General features: G+C 44.2%; 1 protein-coding gene across 1 annotated transcript in view; it reads left to right on the forward strand.

Moving 5' to 3' along the window:
• The first annotated feature begins 1770 nt into the window (after positions 1 to 1770).
• LOC142661550 (paired box protein Pax-6-like) overlaps positions 1771 to 26570 on the forward strand; it is a 52824-nt gene continuing 28024 nt past the window's right edge. Inside the window, exon 1 of the mRNA XM_075838969.1 lies at positions 1771 to 1885. Coding sequence (XP_075695084.1) covers positions 1771 to 1885 — 115 coding nt within the window. The remainder of the gene's footprint in view (positions 1886 to 26570) is intronic.

The following is a 26570-nucleotide window of genomic DNA, read 5'->3' on the forward strand; positions in this document are numbered from 1 at the left end:
ATCGGCGCTGCAATGTAGATAAGAGTAACGTTTTGTTTTTTTTAAAACGAGCCTTTTTGGCCAAGTTATGACCATTTTTATATTTATGTAAATGAGGCTTTCTAAAGTACAACTGGGCGTGTTTAAAGTTAAAGTCCAAGTGGGCGTGTATTATGTGCGTTACATCGGGGCGTTTTTACTTCTTTTACTAGCTGGGCGTTGTGACGAGAAGTATCATCCACTTCTCTCCACAACACCCAGCTTCTGGCAGTGCAGACTCACAGCGTGTTCTCGAGAGATCACGCTGTGATGTCACTCACTTCCTGCCCCAGGTCCTGCATCGTGTCGGACGAGCGAGGACACATCGGCACCAGAGGCTACATTTGATTCTGCAGCAGCATCGGCGTTTGCAGGTAAGTCGATGTAGCTACTTACCTGCAAACGCTGATGCTGCTGCAGAATCAACTGTATCCTCTGGTGCCGATGTGTCCTCGCTCGTCCGACACGATGCAGGACCTGGGGCAGGAAGTGAGTGACGTCACAGCGTGATCTCTCGAGAACACGCTGTGTCTGCACTGCCAGAAGCTGGGCGTTCTGAAGAGAAGTGGATGATACTTCTATACACAACGCCCAGCTAGTAAAAGTAGTAAACACGCCCCGATGTACGCACACAATACACGCCCAGTTGTACTTTAACTTTAAACACGCCCAGTTGTACTTTAGAAAGCCTCATTTACATAAATATAAAAATGGTCATAACTTGGCCAAAAATGCTCGTTTTAAAAAAAACAAAACGTTACTCTTATCTACATTGCAGCGCCGATCTGCTGCAATAGCAGATAGGGGTTGCAAAATCTGGTGACAGAGCCTCTTTAAGAGCCTGTTCACATAACCGTTGCCTTTCCATTGTTCCATCTGAGGTTTCCGTCTTGTTAACCCCTCAACGGAAATGCAAACGGAAACCTAAGCTTCCGTTTTTCTCACCATTGATATCAATGGTGATGGAAACCTAGCTAATGGTTTCCACCTGTCACCGTTGTGACAGGGTTCCGTTATTCTTGATGGAACCAATAGCCGAGTCGAACACAGACGGTGATGTGAACACTTTTCATTTTCGTGGCGTTTTAATTATTAGCCAAAATTCTGAATGGAACAAAACAAAAGGTTTTGATACAGATTTTTAAGCAAAAAATATTTTTGTACGTCAAAAAGGGACACCCAAAGTGCCAGCATAAGATACAACCACAGTGACAACCTAAGAGACAGCCATAGTGCCATATAAGAGACAGCCATAGTGGCATCAAAAAATAACATAATGACAGCCACATTGTGTCCATAACGGGGGCCTAGTGCCCATATAAGAGACACACACTGGGCCTCCATTACAATAACAGGAAACTGAACTGCCCCTTTAAGAGCCACTCACAGGACCCTGATAAAAGCCAGCCATGATGCCCCCATATAAGCCAGCCACAGTGCTGTTATTTGGACACCACTGAATGCCATAAAATATTTAAAGGGGTTCTCAAGAAATTTATAAATGTGCTCATAGTTAGCGTCCGTGGATGAGATATATGTATACAGAGTTCTGAGTATGTAAATGTAGTCACCCTATACAAATAGCAATTGTTTTCCGTGTTGAAATTGAAGGTTTATGGCAGCAATGGGAAAGTCGAGACTGAACAACATCCGCCATTTTGTTCTCTTCCAGATTGAGTCAGAAGACCCTAAAACAGAATGTGCTGCTGATCTACCATAAGCTCTCCTGCTCCAATCACTGCTGGTTGGTCCATGGGGGCTGATGGCACTGATCAGAAGATCAGAATGCTGAACATACAGAACGCAGCGTGGGGCAGTCGTCAGGACTGGTACCAGGACAATCTAGTGACCAGCCAACCCAATCCAGGTACTATTACTTCTTCAGGAGATGACTACAACCTTCCATTCTCATCCTTTCTACAGTACTAACTATTGAAAGCATATCTATGTAAACTTTGTGCCCCTACATTGAATTTAGGCTTTTTTCACCTTCTGTATTATTATTACTGTATTAATATAATTTGGTTGCGTTATCTATCTGGTGTACTTCATTGGCCATTGCCAGCATCGGACTGGAGTTCCTTGGGTCCACCGGAGATTATTCTGAGGGTCCACCCTCCATCTATATAGGACACGTACATGTCCACGTTTCATTTCATCATAGTCCCTGTTTTTATCATTGTACACACAGGACATCAATAAGGTCGAATAGGTTATTTGTGATCATCCCATAAGAAATAGGAAAAAATACAGCAAATACAGCAGCAGTAAAGTGGATGAGATAAAACAAATCTCATCCACACGCTGCGTAAATACTTAACGGAAAAATCGCTCAGAAATGGACCTGCGGTGCGTAATTTCATTCTCCAGCATGCAAATTGTATTTGCTGCGGGTTTCCCCCATTGAAACCTGCGACAAATAGCAGTTGTTGCGATTCCGCCGCAAAAAATCGCATCTCTGAATAAAAAAAACCCACTATACTTACCTAGGAGTCTGTGTTTTTTCCTCGAAGCCGGCCTCCTGGGATGACGCTTTATCCCGTGTGACCGCCGCTGCAGCCAATCACAGGCTGCAGCTGTCTCCTGGGATGAAGTGGATGATTAATGCAGCAGTTTTCCGCAACGGACATTCCGGGCGTAAAACGGCACCACAGTTTGGTGCTCTTTTTTCACCCGGAATTCCCTGCGGCGCACAAGGCAGAATCGCTGCGTACTTTTACACAGCGTATCCGCCCCGTGTGAACACGGCCTTAAGGTCCATTATTGTGATCCTCTGGTGGGCCAGTCTGACTCTGGCCATAGTTTTGACTAAAAGCCATTAGTGTGTAGAATAGAAATCCAACCCAAGAACCCTGACTGATGATGGACCTCTTCTATCTACCTCCATGATTTTAGTTTTTTCACGACTTTATGCTTCTATTTCTATGCAGGTTCCAGTTCAGGGTACCCTCTGACTTATCAGTGCATACAAGCCCCTTAGTACATGGCGGAGTGACTCTGCCACATCGATATTATTGTGTTGAATAAGGGGCAAAAAATAAAGGGAAACGCTTCATGTGTGGGGACCTTAGGTTATTTGGGGGGAGGGGTTGTTTGTAGTTATTCTCACCTTTTTTAGTTGTGTAGTGAAGCACAACCACTCAACGCGTGTTATAGTCAATGTGTCCCATCCACGGAACTGTCAGCCTTGAGTCGTTCCCGGGTCTCTCGAAGGAAGCCGGTAATTCAATAGTAATAAACAGGTATACAAATTTTTAGTTACTCTGAGACTCCCTCTGGCGCCGTTCCTCAGGGAAAATGCAAAGTCTCTTTTCTATTCATGTATAAAAGAGTTTTATTGCATACACTGTGTTTGTATCTGATGAAGAGCCCTTGTTCAGGCTCGAAACGCGTAATCTTGTGCACTGCAATTACTTTTTATGTAATAACCGAGTAACTATTCATTTTTATACCTGTTTATTCACATCGCTATTATTGTATTACCTTATTGTATACTATTATTGTATAACCTGACCGTATACTATGCTCCTCATGTTCTTATCATACGAAAAACTGTTACGTACCATTATGCTGTTACTTTACTTCTGTTATGTTTTAAAAACCATAGTAAAAACTGACTATATGTAAAACACAAAATAAATATATTCGGTAAAAGTTGCAGGGAACCGCAAACAAGCCAATGAATATTTAACCCCTTAGTGACCACCAATACGCCTTTTCACGGTGGTCACTAAGGGGCCCTAGGCCTTTTTACTTAGTTTACTTCGATCGCGTCCATTTAAATGCCGCGGTCAATAGCAACTGCGGCATTTAATTAATTTACAAAGAGAGGGAGCTGCCTCTCTCACACATCGGCGGCCCGCAAATGCGATCGCGGTCCTCTGATGGGGTGTCATGGCAGCCAGGGGCTTAATAAAGGCCCCCAGGTCTGCCCTGGCTATATGCCTATTAGGCCGTGCCAGAGGCTTGGCCTAATAGATTGCCTGTCAGTTTTACACTGACAGGCAATAATGCTTTGGTATACTAAGTATACCAAAGCATTATAGCAGCGATCTAAAGATCGCACAGTGAGGTCCTGTAGTGGGACTGAAAAAAAGAAGTAATTAATGTGAAATAAACATTATTAACAAAAGATTACAGTAAAAAAACAAAAAAAAACAACATTTTTTTCATAATTTAAGTGGTTTTATTTAGTAAAAGTGTAAAAAAGAAATAAAAGTACACATATATGGTATCGACGCGACCTCAATGACCCAAACAATAAAGTTAACATGTAATTTTATATTGCAAGGTGAAGGCCATAAAAAAAATTTTTTCCATTTTTTGCCCCCCAAAAAGTCATACTAAAAGTTAATCAATAAGTCCCATGTACCCCAAAACAGTACCAATACAAACTACGTCTTGTCCCGCGAAAAACAAGCCCTCATATTACTACATTGACGGAAAGCGACGATGCAGAAACAATTTTAGTTCAAAAGTGGTTTTATTGTGCAAAAGTCGTAAAACATAAAAAAAAACCTATACATATGTGGTATCGTCGTAATCGTACCGACCCATAAAATAAAGGTAACATGTTATTTACGCCTCACAGTAAACAGCGTGAATTTAAAACGCATACAACAAAAGTGGAATTTCAGTTTTTTTTCTTTTCCTCCCAAAGAAAAGTTAATAAAAGTTAATAAAAAAATTATATGTACCCGAAAATGTTGCCATTAAAAAGTAAAACTAATACCGCAAAAAAAAGTCCTCATACAGCTACGTCGACGGAAAAATAAAAAAGTTATAGCTCTTTGAATGCGACGATGGAAAAACGAAAAAAAATAAAAAATTGCTTGGTCATTAGGGCCTAAAATAGGCTGGTCACTAAGGGGTTATTGTTGTCAAGTCACTATTTAGGTTGATCAAACTAGTTTCCAAAAGATATAGGACCAGGAGTATAATGTTTGTATATGTTATATTTAGTATTATAGTATTATGTATGTTTTTCATTCTATCAGTGCTGAGTCAGTAAAGGTAATGACCATAACTTAGTGATATGAGTGTCACAATAGACAGTCTTGCGGTGCGGAGCTGTGGTCGAGGCAGGAAGTCTTCTGAGCTGTCTGCAGATGTTGCGCGTTTCACTTTTGCACGGGGCTCGATCTATTTGTCTATCTAAGAACATGTGTTTTATACATCACCGCTTCATGCTTTTTTTTTCTGTTCTTGAAATTATTAGTTTCATGTAAGTAAAAACACTTGAATATTTTTTGTTCTGCAAAAACAGACCAGCTGAAACGTGTGGTGAGTCGAGCGACGCGGTTCAGAAAAACAACGATGGGTTTTTTCTATATGTTATATAATCGGTCATCAACTAAATCTAAGTACGTTTCAGAGGAACAGTTCCCCTCATTTCACACTACGTCGTTTGACGTTGGCGCCAGGAAATGCTCCCAAAGTTTACGCAGAGCCAGTCCATTGGGTCACATTGACCTGATCTGCGCCCAAGGAGTGTCTTTTTGGCATGCCTTGGGGCAGTATGGATCGGCATACTTTTTTAAATGGTACTCAGCTACGCTATTCAATACAGAGGCATCCTGCAAAAAAAAGTCAATGAGTAACATGTGCCTATACAATGGCATACGTCAGAGGCTTTTGTCAGGAGTATTTGCCGTCACATGCGTCCAAAGTACAATGCAAACAAACAGAACCTAAATGACAAATTGTTTTACATAAAACCGCTACAATGTGATCTACAGTCATTATAAGTATTAAACAAAATAATTGAAAACTTTTCAATTATTTATCAATGGAAAAGGGCATTTGATTTTAAAAAGTCACATTATTGGCCATGTCAAGATCACTTACTTGCTGTCCAGGTCAGAGGCGTAACTTGAAGCTCTGGGCCCCAATGCAAAGTCTATTACAGGGCCCCTACCTACGATGTGCCATAAATAATACTGGTGTATTTTTATAAGGCAGAGGTGCCTTTAGACCCATTTAGACACCAGTTGCAGCTGCTACCTTGGCACCCTCTATAGCTACACGCCTGGCCAAGGTATTTCAAGTGACTGAGGTATAAACATACCAACAACACCATGCAGACTAAACAACAACACATGGGTTCACTGAGTAAGGCCCCATGCACACAACCGTAAAACAGTTTTACGGACCCATTCGGTTCTATTGGTTGCCGACACCTTTCAATAGCGCTATGGATGGGTGTCTGTGCCGTACTGCAAAACTGTGCCGGGAATTATGGAGCATGTCCTATTTTTCGTATTTTACGGGCCGTGCTCCTATACTTTGTATGGGAGCATGGCCCGAAAATGCGGGTGGCCGTGCCCGCAATCGTGGGCTGTGATTACAGCCACGGTTGTGTGCATGGGGCCTAAGGGTATCTTCACACGGAGGAATATTGCAGGCGGATTATGACAAAATTATTATTCCAGCTAGTGGGGAAAAAGAAGCGTCCTGCTAGATCTTCGGGCGGATTCAATGGGAGGGAGGAATAGTTCTGCTGCGGATATTGCGGAAGCAAAATCCGCCATGTGAAGAAGCCCTAAGGAGTTCAAAAGGAATTACAGGCTTCTGTGGCTGAATTGTGAAATGTGAGAGACTACACATAAAACTATTGCCCATGTGTTAAAGAAAAACCTCATATGACGGCTCTGATAAAGTGAAACACACTGAAATTAAATCGGGAAGTGTTCCATGGTCTGATGGGTCCAAAACTGAGCTCCTTAGCCTCACAAATGAACCTCTAATGAGCACACACACATACAAAAAAAGAATAGGCTTGCCGTTTGTCAAACAATGTGCACAATCAGCCACAAGCATAAGGCCAGGATCGCACACACAGTTTTGATGCAGTTTTTGACACCGTTTTTTGAGCCAAAGCCAGAAGTGGATCCAAAAGAAAGGAAAGGTATAAAGAAAAGACTGATGAATTTCCATTCTTTTGCGTCCACTCCTGTGTTTGAAACTAAACCAAAAACTGTATATGTGATCCTGGCCTTCAAGAAGATTATGTTGTAAAGACGCTACTCTGCCCCGGAAGTCTTGTGACGAAGAGGCAAATTCAATAAATTATTGCAGCAATACAGGAAAATCCTGGAAGAAAACCTGCTGCAGTCTGCATGAGAACTGCAACTTCAGAGAAGATTTATTTTCCAGAAAGGAAACAAACCCAAACATTTAACCAATGTCCAGACCTTAGTACAACACAGAACTTGAGGGTGTACTGTTCCTCCATGGTTTCAATGCAAATTGACAAAGTGAGAATAGTTTTTTAAAGAATGGGGAAAATTCCAGTGTCCACATATGGGAAGCCTAAGGCTATGTTCACACGCTTAGCAAAAAACGTCTGAAAATACAGCGCTGTTTTCAAGGGAAAACAGCTCTTGATTTTCAGATGTTTTTTAAGTCACTCGCGATTTTTGTTGTGTTTTTTACGCCCGTTTTTGGAGTTGTTTTCTATAGAGTCAATGAAAAACAGCTCCAAAAATGTCACAAGAAGTGTCCTGCACTTTCTTTTCGCGGCTGTTTTTTTACGCGTCCGTTTTTCAAAACAGCCGTGTAAAAAAAACGGCCCATTATTGAAATAAATGGGCAGATGTTTGAGGCGTTCTGCTTCCGATTTTTCTGCCATTTTTCGTGCGTTTACGGCCCGAAAAATGGCCGAAAACACTCTGTATGAACATACCCTAACCATACAGACATGCAAAGACACTTATCCATACAGACTGAATTTCTGCCAACATTGTTCTACTAAATACTGACGTGAAGGAGTGAAACATTATGCATCCAAATATATTGTTTAATAATTGGAATGAATGTATATACTATATCAATTTGTTAAAAAAAAAATATTGAAACATAAAGAAACGTGTTTTGATGATCAGTGCCAAACCCCCCCCCCCCCCGTAATATGGCACTTATACAAGTGTAAATGCCCGTTATACTTTATACGGAGTCATATGGAGGTTTTCTTCTTCTGACGGATTTCTACAGTGATAACGCGTCTGATCCATTGAATGTAGTATCATGAAGTAATGCTCCTAGGGGAGAATTTCCTGTGTTATGGTGGCATTCAGAGGCGCCATACTGTAGAACACGAAGGCCCCACTGTATGACCTCCGTGTGTCACCGTACAGGTTTTCTGCACCCGGCTCTGCTGTTTGCATGGGCCTTTAAATCCACTTTGAGTCAATGTTGGCACACAATAAAACGTCCTAGAGGGTATTGTTTTTTTATATTATGGCTCTGTGTATGTTATTTGGAGGTATACTAGTTTTGTGAAACAAACGGAGGCATAAGGTTATATGGAGGTACGCTGGTTGTAATGCACTTATCCCATCGTAATCCAGCACTGTTTCGTCCTGCCAGCTGCGGCAGGACTGGCAGAGCACCCAGACAATCACAATTAAAGACGCCAAATTTCAAATGGCAACACACTGGCCTCATTGCCAGTTATAGGTGCTAATACCCAAATTTGGCCTGCTGTTCCTCTGCTTTGTTATTATTATCCTGAACTACTGATATTGACCTAGATTGTTTGACTTCTCTTTACTGCCTTGTACTTTACCGCATACCCGATTCTGCTAGATCATTGTCACCGTAATTTTGGCTCATCTGTAAAACTCCCTACAGTACTGCAAACTTGGCTCCACTTGAACTTGGTCTCCAGACCTTGGCTCCCCGACGACACTTACCTCTCACCTGATACCGTATATCTGTATCAGCCTGTCTCCCATGGACATTGTGACATCGCTTCTGTTCCTCATCTCTTCGCTTTATTATTCTCGAAACATTAAGAGACCTTTTCCTTATGTCTTTGCCCATAGCAACTGTACCTTCAACTTCTCCCGATTAGTCTGATTCCCCTCCTACTAGTCGTTATCAGAGAATAAATCCCCGAACCAGCTAGAGGCATCTAAGTCCTGTGGCCAGCTACATACCACTACCCTAACCGAAGTCATGGGAATATGGGTGCTATAGGTGAAATTGTGCCGTCCGGTTTGTCTGGTTTCGAATGAATCAGACCAAACACTGGCTTTATGGTGACACTGGTGTACTCCGAGGTTAACATGAGGTTTTATGGTGCTATAATGGCTATGTGGTAATGTGAGCCTATATACTGTATATATGATAATGTAAGCCTATATAGAGGTATACTGGGTATATGGTAATGTGATTTTATGTAGAGGTATACTGGATATATGGTAATGTGAGACTATATAGAGGTATACTGGAGTAATGGTAACGTGAGACTATATAGAGGTATACTGGATATATGGTAATGTGAGACTATATAGAGGTATACTGGATATAATGGTAATGTGAATCTATATAGAGATATACTGGGGTAATGGTAATGTGAGACTATATAGAGGTATACTGGATATAATGGTAATGTGATTCTATATAGAGATATACTGGGGTAATGGTAATGTGAGACTATATAGAGGTATAATGGAGTAATGGTAATGTGACTCTATATAGCGGTATAATGGAGTAATGGTAATGTGATTCTATATAGAGGTATACTGGAGTAATGGTAATGTGAGACTACATAGAGGTATACTGGATAGAATGGTAATGTGAGACTATATAGAGGTATACTGGAGTAATGGTAATGTGATTCTATATAGAGATATACTGGATATATGGTAATGTGAGACTATATAGAGTTATACTGGAGAATAGTTATGTGATTCTATATAGAGGTATACATGATATGTGGTAATGTGATTCTATATAGCGGTATACTGGAGTAATGGTAATGTGATTCTATATAGCGGTATACTGGAGTAATGGTAATGTGAGACTACATAGAGGTATACTGGAGTAATGGTAATGTGATTCTATATAGAGATATACTGGATATATGGTAATGTGAGACTATATAGAGTTATACTGGAGAATAGTTATGTGATTCTATATAGAGGTATACTGGATATGTGGTAATGTGATTCTATATAGCGGTATACTGGAGTAATGGTAATGTGATTCTATATAGCGGTATACTGGAGTAATGGTAATGTGATTCTATATAGCGGTATACTGGAGTAATGGTAATGTGATTCTATATAGCGGTATACTGGAGTAATGGTAATGTGATTCTATATAGCGGTATACTGGAGTAATGGTAATGTGATTCTATATAGCGGTATACTGGAGTAATGGTAATGTGATTCTATATAGCGGTATACTGGAGTAATGGTAATGTGATTCTATATAGCGGTATACTGGAGTAATGGTAATGTGATTCTATATAGCGGTATACTGGAGTAATGGTAATGTGATTCTATATAGCGGTATACTGGAGTAATGGTAATGTGATTCTATATAGCGGTATACTGGAGTAATGGTAATGTGATTCTATATAGCGGTATACTGGAGTAATGGTAATGTGATTCTATATAGCGGTATACTGGAGTAATGGTAATGTGTGCTACCTACCTGTCGATATAAGCTCCGTCCCTGATGCATTTCCTCACTATATGGCCTTGTTCACACAGCGCAGATTTGATGCAGATTTTGCATGCTTTTGTTTTTTTTTAAAACCAAAACTAGAATTGGATCCAGGAAAGAAGACACTTTAAAACCTTTCTTTATATATTTCTTCTGTTTAGGTTCTGTTGCTGGCTTTGGCTTAAAAATATACAAATCTGCACTGTGTGAATAACGTCTTTATATACATTCCTTGAAGATGCCCTGAAATGGAAGACAATCTGTTGGCAGGTTTGATGTGCTGCTACCTGGGTATGAGGTCTAGGTATGAGGAGTGTAATCTGTTATTCCAATGTTTTTGGAATATTTTTTAGTAAACATCCATTTTTCGTTAATGGGAAGGTGCAGAATTCCGTTGTATTGATCCTATATAGTGGTCGATGTGTTGAGTGCGGTCACAGATACTTGTATGTTTACGCTAGAGTCGATGTACGGAGGTTTATATTGACTTTGAAAGTCGGACGACTCCACCCATGCGTGAATAGTTAAATCCCATCCAGGTCACAGGGGGTTCTGCAGCGCTATGTGGTCAGCGGCAGTCACTCTTGATTGACTGGTTTTAACACCAGAAACGACTGCAGCTTATAGCAACTTGTGTTTGTGAGTGACTTGCGCCCAAAGAAATTTGTGCCCGACATGACACTTGTGTTTGAGGCACTGAATGCCCCGCAGCCCGGGATAACTATAGTAACATGTACGACATCCAGCGGATACTGCTGCCTGTGGGCTTGCGATTTAGCTCTAGTATGTTTGATTCCAGCATGGTACCGCCGTGAGGTCTGGCTGCTCGGGGTTACGAGAACCTGTTCCGTTCAAGTAGAATGGCTTGTATCATCCTGTCGGTGTCTGTTGCGGAGCCCAAGGGCTGTACGTTTGCTGCCCCCGAAAATGAGACTGTGTGGATACAAAAGTATATGAGTTATTCACAGCGTTGTGTTGTGATCGACCATATTCACCTCCCTCGCGCTGGGGTTATTAGTATGGTAATCAGGATCTTTCAGGTGCTAGTCAATTGGATAATACAAGACTAAAGGCCCTTTTACACGGGTCAATTATGGAAACGTATGGGGACGAGCGATCGTAGTAACGATCGCTCGGCCCCATACATAACCAATCATTGCTCCTTGTCAAAGAAGCAAACGAGCGCAGATCAACGAGCTGCCTCATTGATCGGCGCTTGTTTGAACGGCCCATATGGTGCAGTGTAATAGGACCCTAATCGTAAGCCCCTACTTGATAAATGGACTCTATGGTAAGGAACTAGGCTCACCTAGGACTAAGGGCGGGTTCACACGTGGCGGAATTTCACTTAAATTCCGCTGCGGACACTCCGCAGCGTTAATCCGCAGCGGTGCCGTTTGTCCATTGACTTACACTTTAATTTAGCAGTGTTCGTTTAGACGAGGCGTAAAATTCCGCTGCGGAGCATAGGCTGCGGAGCGGAATTTGGTGTCCGCAGCATGCTCTGTCTGTTGCGGAGCAGTGGCGGACTGGTTGCGGACTCATGGCGGAATTTCTCCATTGACTTCAATGGAGAGTCAAAATTCCGCAATGAAGTCCGCAGATCTTATGTGTGCTGCGGAGCGTATTGGTTTTACTACCATGACATTTCTTCATTCTGGCTGGACCTATGTATTTCTAGGTCTACAGCCAGACTGAGGAAGTCAATGGGGCTCCCGTAATGACGGGAGCGTTGCTAGGAGACGTCTGTAAATAGTCACTGTCCAGGGTGCTGAAAGAGTTAAGCGATCGGCAGTAACTGTTTCTGCACCCGGGACAGTGACTACCGATCTCAATATACATGTATCTGTAAAAAAACATATAAGTTCATACTTACCGAGAACTCCCTGCGTCTGTCTCCAGTCCGGCCTCCCAGGATGACGTTTCAGTGTAAGTGACGGCTGCAGCCAATCACAGGCCAAGCACAGGCTGCAGCGGTCACATGGACTGCCGCGTCATCCAGGGAGGTCGGGCTGGATGCCGAAAGAGGGACGCGTCACCAAGACAACGGCCGGGTAAGTATGAAATTTGTTTACCTTCACTAGGGAAAGTGCTGTCCCTTCTCTCTATCCTGCACTGAATAGGGAGAAGGGAAGTACTTTTACTGCAGTCCGCAGCAGCTAGTCCGCATCAATTTTCTGCACATTTTGTGCAGATCCGCAGCAGAATCTGCAACGCAGATTCTGTGCGGCATTGATGCGGACAGTTGCGGAGGAAATCCGCCACGTGTGGTCATGCCCTAAGACTGTTTAAACACCATCTCATATAGCCGACCAGAACTCCAGGGGTGTAGCTATAGGGGCTGCAGGGGTAGCAGTCACACCGGAGACCGGATTCCTGAGGTGGAACAATTATAAATGGCATATGGTAGGTGGGGGTTCTGGTTATGGATTTTACATCGGGGACCAGATACTGCAAGTTACGTCTCTGCAGTGCCCTACTCGGCCATGACGACAAGCATCAACTCTGAAACAGTCTACAGATGGGAGTCATGTTCCAAGGTTGGACATTGACTAATGGAAAAATTACCTATAGGTGGCGCTTGAAAGACAGTTTTCTTCCTTCTAGAGGAGTGCTATTTTACATACTCTTCCAAACATTTCACGTAACTGTACAGGAAGGGGTAGTATAGAGCAGGCTCACAGACGGGTGTATGTTACCGTGGCATCTAAGCCGTTAGAAAGAGGTGGGGGCCCTCTGTCATCCTATCATAATAGTAATAACACCAATAATTCTTATTTTTTAACAAATATATATTTTTTTTGCAAAAGTAGTACATCATCATGGCACATACAGAGCCGGAAGCAGTTGGCTCAATACATTGAATAGCGGCCGTGCTGCAGAACTGCAGGTCCACTCATATTCACTTGAACAGTACTGCAGCTTGGCCGCTATTCCATGGAAGCACCGGACCAGCCGATCTGTGCGGGTCTCGGGTGTCGCACCTCCACAGATCCAGTGGATAGGTCATCAGTTGTCGGAAGGTGGAAAACCCATTTAATTCAGAGTTGTTTTGCCAGATGTCAATCCGTAAAAAGTAAAAAAAAAAAGCTAAAAAATTTACCAAAAACTGCATGGGTGATCCTGGCTTCATGGTGTACCATATAGTGCCCAAATAATATAATGATAAAGTGTACACGTAACCATATCATGCAGTGCCCAAATAACATTGCCATACGGTGCCCAAATAACACTGGCCAACAGTTAACTAGGTAACACTGCCCAATCAATAATCTAGGAAATGTTGCTGGGCACCAAGTGTGGGAACAGAGGTGCAAGCTCTGGGTGTCTAGGCCATTAGGGCAGTGGTGCCCTTTTCATTAGTGAGCAGTGATGCACCCTATGTGACTGTACGGGACGCATACCCCTGAGGCCGGCCATGGTTATAGCTGCACTCCTGTCTTGCATGCAACTCAAAGCATTCCTCTGCGCTGCTGCTATAACCCGATAATAAAAATGCAAAAGATGTGCTACAAAAAGCATTCGAAGTCTAGCCTAAGGCCGAATTCAGACGAACGTGGGGAAACTCGGACGTGAAAAACCTCAGTTTTTCACATCCAAATTGCCCTGTGCGGGTCCCGTTTTCACGGTTCCCCATAGACTTGAGTCTATGGAGGGATCCGCGAAGACAGAACAAAATAAGACATGTTCTATTTTTTGCCTGGAAAAATCAGCTCCTTTCTTTTTTGTGGTTTTGTACCACATGCGGTTTTTGCTGCGTTTTTTTTAGGTAGTTTTTGAGGCGTTTTTTTTTTACCTCTTTCTTCAAAGGCAAAGGAAAAAAACACGTCTCTCATTGATTTCAATTGGGTTTTTGAGGCGAAAGACACCTCAAGAAAGGTCATGTCATTTTTTTTTTATCGTGAGCGGACAATGGGAAGAGCTTTGGGGCGTTTTCTGACCAGGTTTCTGCGTCAAAATCAGAGCCAAAATACTCCTTGTGACTAGGGCCTTAGGGCATGGCCACACGTAGCGGAATTGCTCTGTAATTCCGCTGCGGACACTCCGCAGCGTTAATCCACAGCGGACCCGTTTCTCCATTGCCTTCCACAGCTTTTTAGTAGGGTTTGTTTGCACGTTGCGGACAATTCCGCTGCGGAGCATAGGCGGCGGTGCGGAATTTGGTGTCCGCAGCATACAATGGTTGTTGCGGACGTGTGGCGGACTGGTTGCGGACTCATTGCAGAACTTCTTTATTGACTTCAATGGAGATTCAAAATTCCGCAATGAAGTCCGCAGCTGTCATGCACATGTTATGTGTGCTGCGGATGCGTATTGTTTTTTTAACATGACATTTCTTCATTCTGGCTGGACCTATGTATTTCTAGGTCTACAGCCAGACTGAGGAAGTCAATGGGGCTCCCGTAATTACGGGTGACTACGTGTGTGCACCCGTAATTACGGGAGCGTTGCTAGGCGAAGTCAGTAAATAGTCACTGTACATGGTGCTGAAAGAGTTAAGCGATCGGCAGTAACTGTTTCTGCACCCGGGACAGTGACTACCGATCCCAATATACATCAACCTGTAAAAAAAATAGAAGTTCATACTTACCGAGAACTCCCTGCTTCTGTCTCCAGTCCGGCTTCCCAGGATGACGTTTCAGTCTAAGTGACGGCTGCAGCCAATCACAGGCCAATCACAGGCTGCAGCGGTCACATGGACTGCCGCGTCATCCAGGGAGGTCGGGCTGGATGCCGAAAGAGGGACGTGTCACCAAGACAACGGCCGGTAAGTATGAAATTCTTTTACTTTTACTAGGGAAAGTGCTGTCCCTTCTCTCTATCCTGCACTGATACAGAGAAGGGAAGTACTTTCACCTCAATACGCAACGGCCAGTCCGCATCAATTTACTGCACATTTTAGGCAGAGCCGCAACAGAATCTGCAACGCAGATTCTGTGCGGCATTGATGCGGACAGTTGCGGAAGAAATACGCCACGTGTGGTCATGCCCTAACACTATTCAACTTTGTGCTTTATGTATCAAAGCCTGTATTATTTTTTTCAGAAATAGTAGGTAGCAATGTATACATATATTTTGCATACAGTATAATTTGGGGCCCTTTACACCGGCCAATTATCAGGCAAACGAGCGTTCAGACTGCTTGTTCCCGATCATTGCCCTGTGTAAATAGGGCAACGATCAGCCGATGAATGAGCAAACGCTCATTCATCGGCTGAGTGTATAGTTTTAAATGGCCAAAATATTATCGTTGTTGGCGGCACATCTCCGTGTCTAAACAGAGACGCGCTGCCGCCATGATAGAAATGTATGGGCACGAGCGATCAGAGTAACAACCGCTCGTCCCCATACATTACTGATCGTAGCTCCTTGTGAAAGCAGAAAGCAAACCGCAGCAAAACCTCACGATTAACATGACGTTTTTAATGTGATAGCAAAAGCATTTATTATTTAAATTAACAGATCTCGGAAATGTTTCTATAGAAATTGGTGTCTCCAGTACAACATGTGCAAAAAAGTGCCACATATACAGCACATAAATGGGGATAATTACATAATGTTAAGGCCTCATTTACACGAGCGTGTGCGTTTTGCGCGCGCAAAAAACGCTGCGTTTTGCGCGCGCAAAAGGCACTTGGCAGCTCCGTGTGTCATCCGTGTATGATGCGCGGCTGCGTGATTTTCGCGCAGCCGCCATCATAGAGATGAGGCTAGTCGACGCCCGTCACTGTCCAAGGTGCTGAAAGAGCTAACTGATCGGCAGTAACTCTTTCAGCACCCTCGACAGTGAATGCCGATCACAATATACACCAACCTGTGAATAAAAAAAGACGTTCATACTTACCAAGAACTTCCTGCTTCCCCCAGTCCGGGCTCCCGGCCGTTGCCTTGGTGACGCGTCCCTCTCTTGTCATCCGGCCCCACCTCCCAGGATGACGCCGCAGTCCATGAGACCGCTGCAGCCTGTGATTGGCTGCAGCCTGTGCTTGGCCTGTGATTGGCTGCAGCTGTCACTTTGACTGAACTGTCATCCCGGGAGGTCGGACCGGAGTTATCGGTAAGTCAGAACGTCTTTTTTTTTTTACAGGTTCATGGATTTTCGGAGCGGAAGTCACTGTCCATGGTGCTGAACCAGTTTAACGCTTTCAGCACCGTGGACACTGACTGTCTCCTGACGTCGCGTACCCGAACATTTTTTACCGGTTTCGGTCAAAACGAGTTTGGCCGAACCCGGTGAAGTTCGGTGCGCTCATCTCGAATTTGACACTCCGTTTGGATGTTTGTAAACAGAAAAGCACGTGGTGCTTTTCTGTTTACATTCAGGAGTTTGACAGCTCTTGCGCGAATCACGCAGTTCGCACGGAAGTGCTTCCGTGCGGCATGCGTGGTTTTCACGCACCCATTGACTTCAATGGGTGCGTGAGTGCGCGAAAAACGCACGATTATAGAACATGTCGTGAGTTTTTTTCTGCGCACACGCGCTGAGCGCAATTCACGCATCGTCTAAACTGCCCCATTGACTAATATAGGCGCGTACGACATGCGTGCAAAGCACGCGCGTCGCACGCGCGTATAATACGTTCGTGTAAATGAGGCCTAAAGGAAATTCATATTTTTCCATTCACTGACATGTAACATGTGATTGCTGAGGATCTACAAGCAAAAAAAGAGACACATTAAGGCATCATTTACATGACCGTGATATACGTCCGTGCGACGCTCGTGCTTTTCACGCGGGTCGCACGGACCTATACAAGTCTATGGGCCAGTGCAGACAGTCCGTGAGTTTTGCGCAGCGTGAGTCCGCTGCGTAAAACTCACGACATGTTCTATATTTCCCCGTTTTTCGCGCATCACGCACCCATTGAAGTCAATGGGTGCGTGAAAACCACGCAGGTCGCACGGAAGCACTTCCGTGCAAACTGCGTGGTTCGCGCAACAGCTGTCATTCTCTGAATGTAAACAGAAAAGCACGTGCTTTTCTGTTTACAAACATCCAAACGGAGTGTCAAAATGATTGCGGCTGCGCGAAAATCACGCAGCCGCGCATCATACACTGATGACACACGCAGCTGTTAAGTGCCTTTTGCGCACGCAAAACACGGCTTATTTTCGGAAGTTTTTCGGGCCATAAACGCTTTTTAAAAACGGCCCGTAAAAAAACGGCCGTGAGAAAGAAGTGCATGTCACTTCTTGGGACCTTTTTGAAGCCGTTTTTCATAGACTCTATAGAAAAACAGCTCCAAAAACTGCCATAAATAACGCAGCAAAAATTTCCCTTGAAAACAGCTCCGTATTTTCAGACGTTTTTGAGTTTGAGTGTGAACATACCCTTACCGTTTAACACTTGTTGACTTTTACTATTTAAATCAGGATGAACTATTCCTGTATTGCTTTCTTCTTGATTTTTAACCCCTTCCCAGCACTTGTCAGAAGTATACGTCAAGGAAAGCCAGTGCTTCCCGCAAAATGTTGTATACTTATGACAAACGGATGGCACCGGCTTAGAAGCTGAGTCGTTGCCATCATCCCCGGTTGTCAGCTGACGATCTTACAGCTGACACCAGCTTTGGTCCCTGCCATTAACCCCATAAATGCAGTGGTCAAAAGCGATCGATGCATGTAAGGTGATTGCAGCTCATCGGCAGCCTAGCAATGAAATCCCCTGGGTGTCGCTGGCTGCAATGGCAACCGGAGGCCTATTAGTGGCGTCCCGGTCTGCTTAGCACGGAAAACTTCCAGCCCCGGCCCGGAGGCGGGGCCTAAAAAGCTGTATGTTACAGCTGACATCCACCTGTAATGGCAGGAACCGGAGCTAGCACTGATCCCTGCCAAAAGCCCTTAGATGCAGCGATCCAAAGCGATCGCCGCATCTTAGTGGTTGGCAGCAGATTGGCAGCTCTGCCCTGCAATTGCAGGGCTGCCGACTGCTACTATGGCAACAAGAGACCTAGCAATGGCCTCCTGCTATGCCATTACTGAAGCCGATTAGGCCACGCCCGGAGGCGAAGCCTAATCGGCTTGCTGTCAGTGAATGACTGACAGATCTAATACATTGCACTACATAGGTAGTGCAATGTATTAGAAAAAAAATTTACATTCCCTTAGTGGGACTAAAGAAAAGTGTAAAAAAAAGTGTAAAAAAAAGAGTAAAAAAAAGTTGTCAAAAATATAATAAAAGTTTCAAGTAATAAAATAAAACACACCGCCCTTTTTCACTTATCAAGTCCTTTATTATTGAAAAAAATAAATAAACCATACATATTTGTTATCGCCGCGACCGTAACGGCCTAAACGATAAAAATATTATGTTATTTATTCCACGTGGTGAATGGCGTAAAAAAAACATGAAAAACAATGCCAGAATTTCTGTTTTTTGGTCACTTTGCCCTACAAAAATTTAAATAAACAGTTATCAAAAAGTTGCAAGTATCCAAAAATGGTACCTATAAAAACTATAGATTGTGTCGCAAAAAACACAAAAAACAAGCCCTCATACAGCTCCGTCGACTAAAAAATAAAAAAGTTATGGTTCTCACAACATGGTGAAGGAAAAAAGACATTACAATACAAAGTAGTAAAACATAAAAAGGTGCTAGAAATTAGGTATCGCCTGAATCACACTGACCCACAGAATAAAGTTATGGACATAACCGTAAAAAAACGTCAATACGGTCCGCAATTACGGACCCGCCCGATTCTATTAGCCGCGGACCTTTCTGTATTGCTACGGAAGGGTGTCCGTGCCGTAGAACCGTGCCGGGAAATATGGAGCATGCCCTATTTTCATTTTAAGCGGGCCGTGCTCCCATAATTTGTATGGGAGCACGGAACGAAAATGCGACCCACGGGTGTCGGTGGCTGGCGGGCACGGCCGTGTGCATGAGGCCTTAACATGTAATTTAGAACGCAAGGTGAACACTGTATAAAAAAAAACATGCCAGAATTACTGTTTTTTGCCACCTTGCCTCCCAAAAAATAGGTTAAAAAGTGATCATGTACCCCAAAATGGTACCAATAATAACTACAGCTCGTCCTGGAAAAAAACAGCCCTCATACCACTACGTCTATGAAAAAATTCAATTAGTTAAGGCTCCAATAAGTGAGGAAATAAAAATATACGGTTGTGCCGGCCCGAGGGGAACATTTCTTCTGTTTCAAGAGGCGATTTATCAAGGCCCTAAAATTAGGGAACCAGGAAGTGTAGGGTGCCCGCATTATACCAGGACAACACTTTCCAGCAAAATTCCCCAAACTGCAAATGTGTTGACCAAAAGGGGGATAAGAAAGGACATTTATCAGTGCGACACCGGCCTGTGCAGAAAGGATTGCTTCACAGCGTAACACACATCTATGGATTATTTTATTGTTTTTTTACCCCATTATTATACCACCTGGCTATGCCCCTGATGTACTCTGCCCAGCTTACATATGCCCCACATTATAAACTGAAATACCAGTAAAACTCCAAACAAAACACTACCAAGCAAAATCTACGCTAAAATATATTCTAATAAAAAGGAGGCCCAAAATCCTATAGGTGCTCCTTTGATTCTGAGGCCGGTGCTGCAGTCCATTACCGCACTAGGGCCACATGTTGGATATTTCCTAAAATTGCAGAACCTGGGCAATAAATATTGAGTTGCATTTCTCTGGTAAAAGTTTGTTACATAAAAATTTTATTAAAAATGAATTTCTGCAAAAAAAAAAAAAATGAAATTTGTAAATTTCACCTCTACTTAAATTGCTTTAATTCCCGTCCAAAGGGTTAAGAAACTTTCTAAATGCTGTTTTGAATACTTTGAGGGGTGAAGTTTTTAAAATGGGGTGACTTATTGGGGGTTTCTAATATATAAGGTCCTAAAAGCCACTTCACAACTGAACTGGTCCCTGAAAAAATAGCCTTTTGAAATTTTCTTGAAAATGTGAGAAATTGCTGCTAAAGGTCTACGCCTTATAAAAAAAAAAAAAAAGGATGTTCAAAAAACGATGCCAATCTAAAGTAGACATATGGGGATGTTAATTAGCAACAATTATGTGTGGTATAACTGCCTGTCTTACAAGCAGATCCATTTAAATTTCGAAAAATGCACATTTTTGCAATTTTTCACAAAATGTTTGTGTTTTTCACAATGAAACACTAAATGTACTGAGCAAATTTTAACAGTAACATAAAGTCCAATGTGTCACAAGAAAACAATCTCAGAATCGCTTGGATAGGTAAAAGCATTCCAAAGTTATTACCACATAAAGTGAAACATGTCAGATTTGAAAAATGAGGCTCTGTCAGGAAGGTCAAAAGTGGCCAAACGGGAAGGGGTTACATAAAAAAAAGTCTGCTATTTTTCCCAGAAACAGCACAACACTTGTCCATGGACTGTATGTATGTGCATTTGAACGGGATAAGCTGCAATACCAGCCACAGCCCTTTTACAAGTGTGGCACTGTTTCTGGGAAGAAAACAAAACCCTTTTTTGTAATCGTGGACAACCCCTTTAAATATGATGCCTTGTTAAGGTTTGGACCACAGACAACAACAGTTATAGAGCAATACACTAAGAAAGTGTGCCAGGATATACTGTATCACTCAAGACTTGGAAATACATGTAAGATTGCTGTGGGACGGTGTCCTCCAACTTTACATACATATGCATGCAAGTTTACTGCAACAGGACGAAGATAAGTGGCTGCCAAACACCTCTGGCATTGCTTCTATCCCGATGGAGAACAATGGATCGGACAAATTGAAGTCCCAATTTTTCATTTAAAATGATCCTATATTAATGGGGTGTCCCAGAATCAAAAATTATCATCAATCTACAGATTAGGTGATCATTTTCTGACCGCTGCAAACCCCCACCGATCGCTTGACCGCAGTGAGGAGGAATTACTCGGCAAACAGGAACAGAACAGGAGGTAAAGGGAGTGGGAAAAAAAGGGTTGGGGAGGATTAAAGAGTTCAGAAAGAGAAAAGTCTCTAGGTCATTTAAGGGGTCATTTTGAGAGGGCTCCAAGGAGCAGGTGATCCGGGGTGAGTCGAAATGAGGAGCTTGCAGAGCTACAGGATGGGGTGGTGTCCGCTTATTCTCAATGTACAGAATTCCAGACCACTGGGCAGCAGTTGTGTATTAAAGGCTGACGGTTAGCGGTAGCGAGGAGAGGAAAACAAAATGGGGGAGATAGATGGAATAGGGATATGAGGACGAACAGACCATAAACACCCCAATGGTTCAAAGAAACAGACCAACGAGAAAAAGAGAAAAAGGGAGATTGCAACAGGGACCAATCACTCAGGGTGTATGATTATACCGGGTCACCATAGAGGATCATCACCAACTAACGTCTGTTCCAGGTACCAGGCGGTGGAACAAAAACAATCTCGTATTCTGTTCTTAATGTGTGTGGAGATGATGTGGATTATGAGTTGCCAGGTCTCAAAGAAACCACGTACTCTTGATACTTTTTGCAGGGATGCGTTTACCCAATCCATGCATAATAGGAAGACCAACTTTTCCAAAAATAAACGGAAGGACGGGACGTCTGAACTCAGCCAGGTCTGCAGGATAGTTGTTTGGGCAGCAGCGGAAATGCAGAAAATTAGCCTGTTGTATAGCCGGGCGACAGGAGGACTGATGTCAGGCAGATGACCAAAATGAGAACAACTGAGGGTTAGGGGAATCTATTGTTTAGTGCGTGTGTGTGTGTGTGTGTGTGTGTGAAAAGTAGTATCCTTGTCCAGAATGACTGGGACACTGGGCTGGTCCAAAAACAGTGGTACATGTCAGCCACATCTACCCCGCACCTGGAGCAAGCCGGGGTTGGGACATTTCCCATATGGAACTTTCATAGGGGAGAGATAAAGCCTTTATGTGCGATTTTCAAGAACATTTCACAGTAGGAATTAGCCGGTATGTATTTCAGTGCCTTGCCAAGAGTGCAAATAATTAAATTAGATATGAGCTCCGAGTCACTAGAAGTCCACCGCCCCAATCCCGAGTTGAGTGTCTGATAATCAACCTGTTTCCGGAGTAGCGAGTATTAAGCCGAGATTTGTTTCTGGGGTTCCATCAAGGTGACAAGCCAACAACAAAAATTTTCATCCCAGCCCTCGTCCGTCATGCAGCATAACACACCCATTATATGGCTTTGTGCCTGCTAGATGTGAAAGAAATGTGGGCGTATAAATCCATGTTTGGCGCAAGGTTGAGAGAAAGGGAGAGATTTACGCATGGGAGCGTCCACCAAATCCCCCACCCTCAAAATGCCCTGCGACATGAATTGACGGAAAATCGAGTGTGCCCTGCCCCCTTGGAAATTGGGATTATGAGAAAACGGGAGATAAAGGGAGGTTTGGGCTGAAAAATGAAGGTGTCGCCTGGTTATGACCCAAGTTTTCCAGACAGAGAGAAGCAACGGGTTGTCTCTAACTGTTATGGGGAGTGTAATGTCCGTGGCTGCGGGCTGTCAGCTCCAGCCTCCCGCTGACAGCCGCAGCCACGAGTCGGCAAGCGCTGGCCCCAGCCTCCTCCTCAGGAGACGCCAGCGCTTGCATCCACTCACCTCTGCCGGAGCCCGCAGGGTGCGCGCGCACGCTCGTCCCCGCTCTTAAAGGGGCAGCGCGCGCGCCAGACATCTTGAACGACCTTTGACCCGTGAGTACCCTGGGCTATAAGAGGGGTCCAGCCCCCTAGTTCGATGCCTGAGCGTTGTTAGTTTTCCCAGTCTGTCTTGCAAATGGTCCCTTAGTGTTTCCCTTTCCTGTTGTTACCCGTACCTTGTTCCCCGTGCTTTGCCCTAGTATCTAGTCGTGCCACGTCCTGTGTCATCTGCCACGTCCAGAGGAATCTGCCACATCCCGTGTCATCTGCCACGTCCGGAGGAATCCGCTACTTTCTGTGTCATCTGCCACGTCCGGAGGAATCCGCCACGTCCTGTGTCATCTGCCACGTCCGGAGGAATCCACCACGTCCTGTGTCATCTGCCACGTCCGGAGGAATCCGCCACGTCCGGAGGAATCCACCACGTCCTGTGTTATCTGCCACATCCGGAGGAATCCGCCACGTCTGGCGCAACTTGCGGCTCCTGTGTCATCCGCCACGTTTGGCGCCATCTGCTGCACCCATCTCATCTGTGCCAGAACTGCGGCCCCCATCTGGACTATTCAGGTACCCTTGTGCGGGACATTGTATTTCTGGGGTTTCCTGTTGTTTGGCCAGCTGCCTCCCCGCTGCGGCGGTACGGCCTAGTGGGTCCACTAACCCGCTTCGTGACAGGGAGTGAGGAATAGGGGAGATTAAAAAGACAAGGTAGAGATATGGGGAAGCACAGGGCTTTTTCAACTGCTATGGGTAGAGGAGTCGTTTAACCAGTCCTGTAGGATACGGGTATTGGCGGCAAGATTGTAAAGCCTAATGTTCGGGAAGTTGATTCCCCCATTCAATTTGTGTTGTTGAAGGAGGTATAGTTCAACTCGTGGCTTCTTGTTTTTGCCAAATAGATTTGCGGAAAAGACTATTTATTGTGCGTTCATCTTTGGGACATAGGTGTAAAGGTAGCATTTAGAACAAGTAAAGGAGTCTTGGGAAATAGACAATTTTAAGGAGGTTTGCCCTACCTAGAAATTAAAGGTTGAAATTACCCCAAGTCTTTATGTCAGTTTGTAACTGGGCAGAAAAATGGTTTCGATTAATGGAGTAAACTTTGGAGGGGATTTTGGTGATTTGGACACTTGATATGTTAATGACTGGGTTTGCCAATTTTCTAAGGGGGAGCCGGTGAGAAGCAGGGCCTCTGATTTATTAACATTGATGGCAAAGCCCATAATAGCTCCCTTAGATTCTATTTCCTGTAAAAGTGGGCCCAGGACCTATTGAGGGTGGAAGACAAACCAAAGCAAGTCATCCGCAAATGCGGTGAGTCTCAATTCTTCCTCGTCGATCACAACGCCCCGGAAGTCCCCCCAATTATGCAGGTATCGTAGCAGTGCATCCAGAGCAAGGTTGAAAAGGAGAGGGGATAAGGGGCAGCCCTGCCTGGCACCCCTCTCTAGATGTATGCGGGTGAGTTGAGGCCATTAATGGGCAAGCTGGTTTGCACTTGTGTCTGTGGGAGCTGAAGAAATTGGAGGAAGCTGTCCCCAAAGTTCTGTAACCTGGGGGAAGTGTTTAGGAATTGCCATGACACAGAGTCGAAGGCCTTCTCTGCATCAAGGCTGAGGAGCATGAGGGTAGGTTATTTATGTTGGCGTGCGTGTACTGTGGCCGCTACAGCTGTGCCTTGGTGGAGTGTCTACATCTGACAAAGCCTAATTTGGAAGGAGTCAATAGATTAGGGAGGAACTCTTGGAGTCTGTCAGCGATGATCCCTGTCAGTATTTTGTAATCAATATTTGAGAGGGATATGGGGCGATACGCACCAACATCGTTAAGATATTTGTTTTGATTCAGAAGAAATATGGTCCGAGCTTTATGAAAACCCTCTACATAGGATCTCCGTTGATAGACGGAGTTCAGCAGGGAGGTAAGTAATGGGGTTGACCTAGGGCTGGATCAATTTATAATACTCCGCCGATAGTCTATCTGGGCCAGGCGTTTTGTTATTATGAAGGGAGGTGATGGCACGGGTGACCTTCTGTTCTAGAATAGGGCCTGAAAGGGCCTCCTGTTCCTCAGAGGTGAATTTGGGTTGAATGGTAGAGGAGAGGAGGTCCCAGTTATCTGAGGAGGAATGGCCGTGCCTTATATACACTGGAGTAGTAGTGCATGAATGCGTCGTGTATGTTTGTTGTCCCCTGGGGGTCCCACAGTGATCGTGAGAGTAATGGGAGCATGGTCGTAGATGGTAATGTGCTCCTCAGTAGCACAGGAGACCTTGCAAAATAAGGTGTCCGGAATCAAGCAGTAGTCAATTCGAGAGTGGGTATGTGGACTTGAGAGAAATAGGTGTAGTCCCTTTCTGTAGTGTGATGGAGATGCCAAAGGTCGCAGATGGAAAATTGTTGCATAATAGTGAGTATGACTGCCGAGGCTCTGCGGTTATAGGGGTGGCTGAGGATCAATCCAGGTGCAGGGAGAGTGCAGTGTTAAAGTCAGACCCTCAGAATAAGGTTGTCCAAATGTTTATGTAGAAGAAATTGTCAGAGTAAAACGTCTCATTGGGGTGTTGGGGGTGTATAGGTTTAAAAATATATATTTAGTGGCATTGATGAGGAGAGAAACATACAAGAATCTGCCATTAGAGTCAGCGTATTCTTCTATTACGGTATATTGTAGTGAGATACTAAGTAGGACAGCTCCTCCACGCGATTTGGACTGTAAGTGGCTGTATGACAGTGGCCTATCCATGGGGCCTTAAGAGTGCATGGGTCCAGGGGTGTAGCTAAAGCCTCATGGGCCCAGGTGCAAGAATTCAGCTTGGTCCCCCCTACCCCTCCCCAACACCACCATCACCAGACCCCTGCGCGCGCCTATGCCCAACAGCCCCCATAGTATAATGCCCCCACACAGTATAATGCTCCCATAGCTGCCCCCACACAGTATAATGCCCCCCCATAACTTCCCCATACTGTATAATGCTCCCCATATCAGCCCCCACAGTATAATGCCCCATATAGCTGCCCCCATACAGTATAGTGCCCCCCCATATCAGCCCCCATACAGTATAATGCCCCCATATCAGCTCCCCATACAGTATAATGCCCCTCCATATCAGCTCCCCATACAGTATAATGCCCCATATCAGCTCCCCACAGAGTATAATGCACCTATATCAGCTACCCATACAGTATAATGCCCCCCATATCAGCCCCCATACAGTATAATTCCCCCATATCAGCCCCATGCGGTATAATGCCCCCCATCTTATCAGCCCCATGATATTTTAGCCCCCCGTGCAGTATAATGCCCCCCCAGCCATATCAGCCCCCCATCTTATCAGCCCCCCATACAGTATAATGCCCCCATATATGCATAATAGAAAAATAACATAATTACTTACCTATCCCCATTTCCACGCCGGGTGGAGGATCCGTCGCCTCCTCCAGTGTGTGCTATGAGTGACTCGGCGCAGACAGGCGCGATGATGTCGCTACATCCCGC

Source organism: Rhinoderma darwinii, chromosome 10 (assembly GCF_050947455.1).
Source record: "Rhinoderma darwinii isolate aRhiDar2 chromosome 10, aRhiDar2.hap1, whole genome shotgun sequence".
Taxonomy (NCBI): Eukaryota; Metazoa; Chordata; class Amphibia; order Anura; family Rhinodermatidae; genus Rhinoderma; species Rhinoderma darwinii.